The sequence below is a fragment of the Alexandromys fortis genome, unplaced genomic scaffold, assembly GCF_014885135.2.
Source record: "Alexandromys fortis isolate MF-2015 unplaced genomic scaffold, M_Fortis_MF-2015_v1.1 scaffold_55, whole genome shotgun sequence".
Taxonomy (NCBI): domain Eukaryota; kingdom Metazoa; phylum Chordata; class Mammalia; order Rodentia; family Cricetidae; genus Alexandromys; species Alexandromys fortis.
In genome coordinates this window covers 6,788,169-6,800,715 of record NW_026067936.1, presented here as the reverse complement: position 1 = coordinate 6,800,715, position 12,547 = coordinate 6,788,169, and the positions used below count along the sequence as shown (strand labels likewise).

At 43.8% G+C, this 12,547-nt stretch overlaps 1 protein-coding gene across 2 annotated transcripts in view; it reads right to left on the bottom strand.

The window, feature by feature from the left end:
• Fut10 (fucosyltransferase 10) overlaps window positions 1-12,547 on the bottom strand; it is a 64,463-nt gene that overhangs the window by 16,033 nt on the left and 35,883 nt on the right. For both annotated transcript variants that reach the window (XM_050146839.1, XM_050146840.1), the window contains one exon: window positions 1,600-2,435. In XM_050146839.1, coding sequence (XP_050002796.1) covers window positions 1,600-2,435 — 836 coding nt within the window. The remainder of the gene's footprint in view (window positions 1-1,599; window positions 2,436-12,547) is intronic.

The following is a 12,547-nucleotide window of genomic DNA, read 5'->3' as shown; positions in this document are numbered from 1 at the left end:
AAAAAAATGCTATGTTTGTCTTCTTGGTCTAGGTTATCTCACTAAGAATATTTATGTCTAGCTCTATCCATTTACCTGCAAATTTCATGTTAGTTTAGGTCATCTACTTTTCCATAAAGTTTTTATGTTCATTTGTCAGTTGCTATAAAAATACTTGATAGACTTTCTGTTGATATTATGTTAAATCTCTATCAATTTTAGAACCGACAACAATATTGAGAAAATCCTTGGACATGATTTATCTGTCCATTGAGTTAGCTCCTCCTTGGCTTCTCTCAATGGTATTTTTCACTTCTGGAGTGTGTTACTTCTAACTGGCCAAACAACTCTAATTAGTTCATATTTTATGGTACTGTAATAGTATTTTTTAACAACTTATTTTTCTGTCTATTGCTAGAATATGGAAAAATCATTTTATCAACTTTGTATACATTTTTATTCAATTTAATTTTCACAAATTAGTTCCTCCATTTTTCTTGCACATAACCCTTGTTTACTATCCTACATTATATCTTAGGGTAGTCACTAAGTATTCTGCTATAGAACACTATAAACTAGGTGTTTCTAACAATTCTGGAGTCTGGGTAGTACAAGATCAAAGAGCTAGAAATTTCCATGTTCAGTGAGATCCTGTCTCTGCTGCAGGCATCTGGGGTCTGACTCAAATTTGATCCCCTGCATAAACCCCTTCCTGTAAGAAAGTACCATAAAAATTTCCCAATCTTGGTAATTCCAAGGTCAAGGTAAAGAATGCCCCCCCCACTGTACTAACTGCTGCTTCTTACTTCTGTTAAACAGCTTGCTTGCTCTACTTCTGCTTGCAACTGACAACCAGGATATGATTTTCACCTTTTAAAGCTCCCTGCAGAAAGTAGTCAGGACTGCTCTGTGAGAACTGTTTCTCTCCAGGCAATTGCCAACCATATTAATAAGTACTACCAAATTAGCAATCCTATTTTGTTGAGTGGTCCTTGTGGTCTTCACCCCACAGTATTAACCTCATTGTTATTCAAAGTCTTCATATAGGTTGAGCATCCCTCACCTGAGACCCGAGACTCTGACAAGCTGAGCATCCCTCAAGTGAGACCTGAGGATCTGAAATCCGAAATGCTCCGAAGTCTGCAACTTTTGGAGCAGCAAACTGACATTCAACACTTTCTAATTTTAGATGAGTTTCCTAATGGCAGGCTGTGGGGTTGAGAGAAGGGGGCTGGCACAACTCACAAGGTTCTTAACAACAGAATCGAGGGCGAGATTACAGGATTGCTTGTGCAGATGGAAAGCAGACCTCTTAAGTTTCTGATCTGGGAACCTTCTCCCTTCTGTAGCCCCATGTGTCAATGCCCAGCACCTGTAGCAAAAGTCTTCTTCAGAAGAAACAAGGAGGACTGAAGAGCTTCAGAAGGTCCTGAATTGTAAGCATGCCAGTGTCCCCAAAGAGTAAAATGATCTTCTAACTTCCTGTATGGCAACCACTCTGCTAGGAATGGAGAATGGTGGCAGGTAGCAGCCACAGACAGAAGATCCACACCACACAGAGAGGCAGAGACAGTACACACACACACACACACACACACACACACACTTGCACTAACTCACCTGTTCCTGTAGCCTGCTGTTTTCCCACACCCTGTGGCACACCATACACTCAAACGTATCAATGTAGTTGTCCTGGGTGATGTCTTGCACTCCCCACTTCCGTTCCCGGAGAGCTGTCAGAAGTCGCTGGTTAGAGATCTCGCCCTTCAGTTTCCACTCTACATAGGCCTCATACGATCGGTCATCATAGTCCAGCTGCCTAATGAAATTTGCCAGTTCTCTGGGGTGAGAAAATTCCGAAACAAGAATGGCACTTCTGTTACTTGGCAGCCAGTCTGCGATGGTGGGGGATCCAAAATACACGGGCACAACCCCCAGTTTCAGCGGTCTCCAGAACTTCTCCGTGATGTAATCATCACAGACTGCATTCTCGAAGGCCAAGATGAACTTATACTGGGCGATGATTCTGTAGAAGCCGTCAGCGTCCATGGAGGCTGGGTTTTTCAGCTGCTGAGGAAGCTCTTTGTTCCGTAAACACTCGCCGTAGGAATCGACTTCGATGTAAGCCATCAGCTCCCGAACATAGCTGTCCCTGTCTGACGGTGGATCACAGTCGGACTGTACATAAACCAGTGGAGCAAGCCTTTGTCTTAGGTTGTTTTTCGACTGCAAAGGAACTAGGTATCTGCGTGACGTCAGGACTTCCACATCCTCCAAGTACTGGGTGGTCAGCGGCAAGTGGGAATGCCTGCTGAATGTGGCTGTGTGGTTGAATAAGGTGATGACGGGCTCGTGGAAGAGCTTATAGTTGTTTTTGGGGGATTCTTCATGGAAAAGGGCCCAGTCATGATGGGCTTTTCGAGGCAAAGGTAAGCTGTCTATGTTAAAGTCAGTACCTAGGAGGAGAAAATAAAATATGAATGAATATGTCCAAAGGAAGCATGAGACATCGGGGTACAAGCAGACTCTAAAGGGATGTGATGCTATAAATAACAAGTGTATACGTCAGCGCTCCTCCAAAGCACCTAGAAGTCAACGGTAAAGGATGTGCCAAAAATGAATAAGAAAAGAATTGCCAAACGTAAGGATTGTCGTTTTCATTCTTTAAAAAAGGCACAGGGAAGAGTGCCTGGGTAGATTTAAAAAGAGGCATTAGTCTATTGCCTTCTGCAAATGGCTCTTCATTCCAGAGGTGTCGTCTACAAGATAGCAAGGAAATAAAGACATCAAGACAGACAGTTCCTTAAAAAGAGAAAAGCAAGAAAGGGAAGTCAAAATGGAGAAAAGTGACGGGGCTGGCAGACTGATTAATCAAGCTAAATGGGGAGGAATCACGTGAGAGTAGCCTTAAGAAATAGGCAGAATGGATTTTTTTTTTAATCCAAAATGATTGATTTCAACAGAGTGCAGTTGATCAATCTTAGTCAAAACAGTAGACAGGAGGCTTTTAAAGACAAAAGCACTGATAATAGCCCTATGTTACAGACTGCTGCAGGGGTAGGCATGAGTTAACAAGTACATCAAAAAGTAAAGAGGCCTAACAGGCTTATAATTAGGAGTGATTCTGGCTTCCACGGGATTAATTGGAAAACCTCTGAAATATGATAATATGCAGATCGGCGTGATGGATGTGGTCAGCAGTCGTTTCCTGACCGTGGGGGTAGAGATCCGTTCAGGGAGAACGAATTTCTATGACTAAGGAAGAAAAATGAAGACTTCATCACAATATGAAATGTCCGGATGCTCCTGACAAAGATGCTGTGAACACTGGCTTGAGGTTGTTAAACATTAATGTACGGAAATAGCAAAACCAAAACACACAGACACACAGACACACACACTAACACGCACGCATGCACGCACACCAGAAGAAGAAAACTCCATCGTCTGCCACCTACAGCGGGATCAAAATGTACCAGATAACTATGGCAGTATGAAACAGCCTCTGGTGGGCTCACAAAAATCAGTCACTTGAGGATAGTTCAAATGCTCTCAAGTGAATACAAACTCTTTGATGCCAACAGTACGTCCATGAGAAATCAGGTAATCAAACAGTGCTTTAGTACATATTGGAGAGGATGAATGTGGCAACCTGGAACTGCTTACTCACAACCGACTGGGCTCACATGGTGAGCAAGGTGAGAGTCCCGTGGGTCATCCCGTACCTCCAAGCCAACAGTCCTCATTGACTACGTGAAATTCAACCACAACTTCCAGCTAGATAATATCCAAAGTGAAGGGACCTGTGCTGATAGCGGCTGCAGATATCTCACACCTGGCTGACTGGGAGGTATGAGCATGATGGGGCATGTCTGAGAACAGGGAATAGAGAGGCTAGAGCGTCCCTGCAATGCCCAGAATCTGGGGGTCTGTTCTCATCAAGATCCCCTACATGCTGCAAAGTGACAGGGGAACTGAGACACAGCCAACTTTGCATTTTGTGACCATGTATACCAACGTTGCTCACCGATTCTTTCCTCTTCACTAGTTCTGCGGCGTGTGATGCCAACTTAATCCAACAACACACTGCGCAGTGTTCCTGAGTTCCACGGAACATACATTTTTCTCATTCATGACTCAAAACAAAGAAGGAAAACAGGCTTTAAACCTTTATAGGTGACACTAGACTACATCAGAGACTGTTCCTATGGATACTGGCGAACCCTATCTTCTTAATACCATAGACATCACCTTCTTGGTTTTCTGTATGTAATAATCTCCCCTCCTTGTTCATCTGTACGCAATAGCCCTGCCTCTCTGTTCAACTCTACATAAGAAACACAATGAGCTTTTTGGGCTGCTGTGGTTTCTTCAGCAGAGAGCCAAGACTACCCAATCGCAGCAAATCGTGCATCCATCTATGATTTTTTTTTCCTTCACTCCCTCGTCACCTAGACAAAGACATCTCTGGAGCCTTGCTGCGTGCAGCAGAGCAGGGACACAGAACCCACAAAGCAGCATTCACAGGGCACAGAGAGCCTGAGCTCTACCTCTGCCTGTCTACGTCGGCGAAACGCAGCAGGAAGGAAAGAGAGCTGCACCAAGACTTCTGTGGCCACTAGGAAGGGCCAGCCTTGTTGGGACTGAAATCAGCCTGTTATTCGTGACTCACGTGCTGTGCCTCTACACGAGCTACTACAGAATGCCAGCATCAGATAGGACAGAAGATGATGAACGCTCCACATATGCAGTCTATGGTAACAAAATCAAACAAAACCATGCCCTGCAGAATCTAAGCAAAACTATGCTTGTTTACTAAGAATCAATACACAGAGCTGGACATGGTGGCACATGCCAATAATGCTAGAATTCAGGAGACTGGGGGAAAAAGAATGAGTTCCAGGCTAGCCCAGACTACAGACAGAACAACGCAGCATGACCCTGTCTCCAAAACCAAGTATTGAGAATTTATCTCAATGGCAGAACATGGTACCCAGAAGGCACAAGAATATAGGTTCAGTGCCCAGTAACCCACCCCCCCAAAAAAAACTAAATATGAAAGCGTGGAGTTCCCATTCTCTCCTCTTAATTCTGTTGAGTCTGCAGGGATAGGAAAAGGCCCCTATTAGTGGGATATGTCACTTTAACAGACAGAAAAGTTAAAGGGCCTAACTTACCAGAAATACTTCACATATAAAAAAGCATTTCCCAGCACCAGGCAGTAGTGGTGCACACCTTTAATCCCAGCACTCAGGGGGCAGAGGCAGGTGAGTCTTTTGAGTATGAGGCCAGGCTGGTCTACAGACAGAGTTCCAGGACAGCGGGGCTACATAGAGAAACCCTGTCTCAAAGAAAACAAAAACAAACAAACATAAAAAAGCATTTCTCAGTATCTTTCCTAAGGAAGATGATTTTTAAAATGTCACTTTGTTCCCATAACACTCAGAAAGAGTAAAATCAAAGCCACCACAGACCTCAACTACCACACTGGGGACATCATAGCCGACAGCAGAGTCAGTGCTGGGCCATTCTAAAGGGAGTGGCTGGAAAATCAGGTGTATGATTTAACTTCATCTCCAGGATAATGTCTACTACAGGAGTGGAGCCGAGCACAGCAATGGAAATGAAAACATGGAGCTCCATAAAATTCTATCTATGTTTATATGATCATTTTGGCTGCCTCTTCCACTTAACAACTTTGGATTCAAACTTTCATTTCTCTGGGTTATTTTGTGTTTGCTGAATATTGATACATTTATTAGTTAATTTAAGCAGCTGCTGATGAACAGAACTCCCACACTAAAATGCACTGTAAAGGAAACTGCAGTTTGGGATAAAGTTGATGCTGACAAATCGTGCCAGACCGCTGACGACAGAGACCGATTTGCAATAGCAGTAAGAGGAGTGGCGCGTTTTACGGGATGTGTCTATGCGCCTTCCTCCTTCTCAGGGCACGTGGGTATCTTTCACCATCCCTGCACAAACTGGGAAAACAGACGGCAACTTGGATTATTGACCCCACTGCAATCACAAAGGTTGGCCCACTCATCTAGAACTAAAGAGGCAGATGAGGACCAGGAGTCAAACTGGCCAATGTCAGGAAACCAGAATAATGACTGTGGTGCTGATTCTAGAGAGCGAAGAGTATAAATGAAGGACTATGGGCATCCTCAAGTGCTCCCACAAAAATACAACCTTAAACCTTAGTACCTCTAGTCAATACAGTTTGCTTCGAAAGAAGGCACGGCTTAACCTAGAAGAGAGACGTGACTCCCAACACGTCTTCCAAACTTTACAACAAAATATTCCCATTGTGAAGCCCTGAACAGCCTATGAAAACCCAGTCTACAAAAACACTCAACAAGGAGAATTAAAACTTTCTGAGGAAAGCAGTGTAGAACAAAGGGAAGCCTGGTGTGTTGCTCAGAGAGTACATGTACTGGCTCTTTTAAAACCTTTTCCTGTGAATTTTCTTGACTTACCCACACAACTCCAGGGTTCTAAGCAGTAACTAACATTATGAAATAATATTAGGAAGAGGATCTTGTCATGTGAAACTAAATTCTGAACAAACGAACTAGCCACAAGCACCTCTACAGACATCCTTTCTCTCTACCAGTTGAGAAGGGGCTCTGACAGGGCCCTTGGCTCAGAGAGTCCTCCAACCAACTGCTGGGCCCATATTCCTCCTGCTCCTCCCACTAACTCTCTCCAAGGGTCCCTCTGCCTGCCTCTTTAACCACTTGGCCATCATGCAGCCCCGCTCTCTCAATTACACACACTCATCAAGCACACCTATCCCGCCCCAGACACGGACATTCCTCAAGCTCCTTATGGAGTCTGTGCTGAGGGCCAGCCAATAACTTTGCAATCCCCTTCGTAATAGGTGCAGGGCCTAAGGCAAAAGAAAGATCGAGTCCCATACACCTCGTACCTAAGTATTTTAAAGGCTAGAGATCAATCTAACAGGCAATTCAGTGTTTTCTCCTTTTGCAAACATAACTTTATGATTACTAATGTGCACACATATGCACTGTGTAAAGCAGTAAATGATATATATTTAAAACAAAGTTTTTTTTTTTAAAGTATAGTAGTACATGCCCTTAATCCTAGCATACTGAAGGCTGAGGCAGGAAGAGCGAAAGTTCAAGGTCAGCCTAGGCTACACAGCAAGTGAAAATAGCTTGGGCCTTTAAAAAAAAAATAAAAAAAAGTGAGGCATCCCTGTTATCCGAGCATTCCAGAGAGCAGAGCAGAAGGACCACAAGCTCAAATTAGCCTGGGCTTCATTGGGAGAGCCTGTCTCAAAAAATAAATCAAAGATGATGATTCTCTTTAGAGGCTTGTTGGCATGAGGTGAGGAAAACAGGAGATTGTTCTGGTCAGTATCATTAGATGTGCCAGAATCCAGAGCCACCTAGGAGACAAACCTCTAGCTATGTCTATGAGGGAGTCTCTAGGCTGGGTTGACCGGGGTGGGATGATTGTGGGCAGCACAGTCTCATGGACTGGAGTCTGATATGGGGAAGCTGAGTACCGAGATTCACCTCTCTGCCCTGACTGTGGATTCAGTGTGACCAGCAGTCTCCAGTTCCTGCCACTGACTTCACTGCCACAGCGGCAGCCTTGAGCTGGGAGTCAAATTGCTCCTGTCAGAGTTTCTGTTCTAGCAATGAGGAAAGCAACTAACACACTGACTCCCCTTTCGTTCACTTGGGGCTACCACAGTTGGAGAACCCCTCTTCTCTTCCTCCCACTGTCTAGACGACCTCAGAAGCACCTCATCTTGTTGCTTCTGTGATTTCTCCCAAGCTTCTCTTTCACAGACAAGCTCTGTCCTACATCCCTGCCAGTACCAATGGATTAAGGTCTCCAAAGCAAAGAGTAGAAACAGAAAGGCAGGGTTCATACTTAGAATGCTTAGATCCTCAAAGGTGTGAGCAAGACTTCTCCTGCCGCTGGACCTGACCCACTCCATAAAAGAGCAATCTATGAATATGCCTATGGATACCTCTATCTACAGTGCCAGGTTTCATAGCACCAAAGTCTCCCTCCTCAACCAAACTCTAGTCAAACTCCCCGGAGAGCCTTTCACAACTAGATCCTATCCTCAGCCTGCGGAGTCTAGGTATTTCAAAGGATCCCGCCATATCAAGTGGACAAGAATCTCCTACCTGGGTACCCTAATTTCCTACACTTGATGTCTAAGGTCACTACCTGCCTTTAGTAAGAGCCTCCTCTTGATCTACTCTCTGCAATTTTTTTCCTCTATCCCACCTTACTGGTTGACTATTAACCCCAGCTATCTCTCCTACGTTCATAGTTGAACCGAGGTTCATAGTAAAGTATCTATCCCCTGCTGTAGTAAAGCAAATAAAATGTCTTTCTGTTTTTAACAAGTATTTAGTGCAGAACTTTTACGGCCCATAATTTGCTATCACCCTTTGGCTAACCACCAAGCCCTACGTACACCCTAACAGTACAGCCTGCCCTAGAGACTACAAACCAGGAGGCACGCCAGTGCAGGTTCTGGAAGGGGACCGACGTGAGGCCTCTGGGGCAGAGAATTCTCTAGTTCTGTTTCTTGAACATGATGCTGTGCCAATACTCTGCATTACATGAGACTTCATCCTGCAAACCTGCTCTCTCAGAATCCCTGAGCAACTGCCCTGCAATTAGATCTAACCAAAGGGAGCATGGGGGGGGGGGGGTTGGAGAGTAAGAAGGAGCCTCCCTCAGTGCAGCCTCAATGGAGCAGCCAAGGCTGTCACTTTGCAAGAAGCCACTGCCCGTGAGCTTCACCAGCACACAGTGGTTTGCCTGCTCCTTTCCGTATCTTCCTCCTCCTGTTGTTCTATCAGTCGGTGCTTCAAGCACTGTGCAACTGACCCTCTGCTAAAGGCCCGCTGCTTCTCAAGTCTAGACTGACTTCCGCTTTCTTCTGCCAACAACTTACCCATAAATCTCCTCTTGTTCTTCTGTCCCCTCACTTTTCTGAAAATACTGTTTGTTTGTTTGTTTTGTTCACATGTCTAACACCTTGTCAGCACCACTGGGCTTCTATTTCCCTGCCCAAGGGAAATGTCTACTTTCCCTGCCCAAGATTAACTTTCTAGTTTATTTCCCTTAGAACATCTGATAAAATATGAAAACATAAAAATGCATGCTTCCTTTTTATATAAAAAAAGAAATGTTTTTAAGAAAGAACCAAAGGGAAAAAAAAAGAAAGAAAGAACCATCAAATTACTTAAAACCAAACCAAAACAGCCCACATTTTTTTTTTTCATCCCTGTACTCCTTCATAATTCTCCTCTGGGATGCGAGTTAAATCGTACAGGACACTAAGATCCACGCAGCAACAGACTTTTAAAAATGCAAAGGGAAACTGTATCAGAGTAGATTCAGAAGGACGGCTCAGTAGGTGAGGGTGCTCACTGCCAAGCTTGAGGACCTAAGTTCGATCCCCTAGTTCTTCCTAGTGCAAAACAAGAACTGGCCCCATGAGTTGTCATCTAATTTATGTGTTTGCCATGGCATGAGCATGCCCTCCTTCCCTTGCACACAAGCATGCACGTGTGCATACACACACACACACACACACACACACGCATCAAACAGGAAATAAATGTAAAAGAAGAATGAAAGCCATGTTAACATCCTTCCATGAAACACATCCTTGTTACTCATATATGCAGTCAACATGCATAAAGACGGCAATACTGAGAGTGGTACAACCACCCCTAAAGAGCACAGATTTGCTACATCCTGCTAATTGGACGTTAAACTAAAACTCGGGAACTTCAAAGAGGAACAAAATGAGCCTCAGGGGATCTTATGATGATGATGTAAATGTTAAGCCATTAGCTGAAATTCAAACTAGAGTAGGACACATACACGCCGTCACTGCTGAAGAAAGAAAAGAATAATTATGTCTGACTAGTCCAAGAGAATGGTGCTGAACTACTGACAAGTACACAGAAGACCTAGTAATCCAAAAATTAGGCTCAATTACCAGCTCAAGACAAACAAGTAAAGCCATCATCATTGTAGTCTCTGGCTTAGCTAGGAATATAATCTGAATGATGATGCTGATAATGATAATGATCTACCAAGCATGGTGATTAGCCGTATAGGAGGTGGAATACAGGTAGACTGAGCATGAGTGCTAACAGGAATGAGTACATGAATGAGCGCTCGCTCATCCAGCAAGGCAAGGAGCCAGCGGATGATGCTTAATACTGGAAATCACGACAGGGTGCGAGACTGTCACACGCACTTATTTCAGAAACATGAAAACCTGGAAAGGGGAAATTGTTTTATTTTTTAAAAAAATATTTATTTATTATGTGTACAATATTCTGCCTGTGTGTATGTCTGCAGGCCAGAAGGGGGCACCAGACCTCATTACAGATGGTTGTGAGCCACCATGTGGTTGCCGGGAATTGAACTCAGGACCTTTGGAAGAGCAGGCAATGCTCTTAACCACGGAGCCATCTCTCCAGCCCCAGGAAATTGTTTTATAATGAGAAGAGCTTTTCGCATAAACTGAAACCGTGTACAGCTGCAAACCTGGCATTATCCATGTAAACAGAGGGAGTATTTCTATCATGGTGCACACAAGTCTTTCAACTGTCACATGGCATTACGCCACTGTGTGCAATGCAGTCATGTCCATATTCTCCCAAGACCTCCAGCTTATGAGGACAGGTCCATAGTATGAAAGCAATCAAGACAACACTCTTCACAATTTAGGCCCACTGAGTCCTAAGATAATCGATACAGCAATTATCTTCAACCACAAACAAAATTTCAGGGGCACGTGGCACACGCCTTTAATCCCAGCACTCGGGAGGCAGAGGCAAGCGAATCTCTGTGAGTTCGAGACCAGCCTGGTCTACAGAGCTAGTTCCAGGACAGGCTCCAAAGCCACAGAGAAACCCTGTCTCGAAAAACCAAAAAAAAAAAATAAAAATAAAAATTTCAGGGGCAGTATATGTGTCCGTCACAGACTAAAGGTATACTTTACTTAAGTCAAAACCTAATGCTGAATCAGTCTACAGTTTAGTCAAGGTAGCAATGGCACATTTTTTCAAAGCAACTCTATCCAGCAGGTACAAATGGAAAGTACCTTTTATGGTCTAGTTTCTTGAGTTCTTTATATATTTTGGAGATCAGACCTTTGTCAGTTGCGGGGGTGGTGAAGATCTTCTCCCAGTCAGTGGGTTGCCTTTTTGTCTTAGTGACAGTGTCCTTTGCTTTACAGAAGCTTCTCAGTCTCAGGAGGTCCCATTTATTCAATGAGGCCCTTAATGTCTGTGCTGCTGGGGTTATACGTAGGAAGTGGTCTCCTGTGCCCATGTGTTGTAGAGTACTTCCCACTTTCTTTTCTATCAGGTTCAGTGTGTTCAGACTGATATTGAGGTCCTTAATCCATTTGGACTTGAGTTTTGTGCATGGTGATAGATATGGATCTATTGACTGAGAACTCAAGAACAATGGCAATGGGTTTTTGATCCTACTGCACGTACTGGCTTTGGGGGAGCCTAGGCAGTTTGGATGCTCACCTTACTAGACCTAGATGGAGGTGGGTGGTCCTTGGACTTCCCACAGGGCAGGGAATCCTGATTGTTCGTTGGGCTGATGAGGGAGGGGGACTTGATCAGGGGAGGGAGACTTGGTGGGGGAAAGGGGAGGAGGCAGAAATCTTTAATAAATAAATAAATTTAAAAAATAAATAAATAAATAAAATTAAAAAAAAACAAATGGAAAGTACCAAGTCATTTTTCCCCGCTCTTAACGTTATCTAGAAGCTAAGACTTACAAAAATGAATTCATTCTCCAAACCTGTGGTTTTAACTCCATTTAATCATGCTAGAGTCTCTCTCTATATTGAAGGGAGAGGCAATATAGAATAAAGCACTGTCCTCCCACATCCATCACATCAATATAATATCTATATAGTATCTCCAGCCAGCTTTTAATGGCATGCCTTCATCATTTAGGCAACAGACTCGATCAAGGATCTGAGGTCCACATTAAGAATTTCTAGTAATAACAAACTCCATGAATTTCATCTTAGAAATCCAGATCTAATGCCGCAGACAAGACTCAAGGCTCTGTCAGCAAAGAAAAAAAAAAGCAAGGTGGTAAATGTTGATGTAAAGCAACAGAAAATCTGTGTTTTCAAATAGCTTTCTCTATTAACTGTTCCCATGAAATTTTTACTACTAAAACATACATTACTACCATAAATTCTATTGAACTCAAATATGTGCTCTTTGTGCGTGTGTGTGTAATATTCCTTTTCACTGTGTGAATATGTGTCACTGTGATTGGGCTAGCAAAGAAACTGATTGGCCAATAGCTGGACAGGTAGAAGTTAGGTGGGACTTGCACAAAAAAGAGAATGCAGGGCCGGGCGGTGGTGGCGCACGCCTTTAATCCCAGCACTCGGGAGGCAGAGGCAGGCGGATCTCTGTGAGTTCGAGGCCAGCCTGGTCTACAAGAGCTAGTTCCAGGACAGGCTCCAAAGCTACAGAGAAACCCTGTCTCGAAAAAACAAAACAAA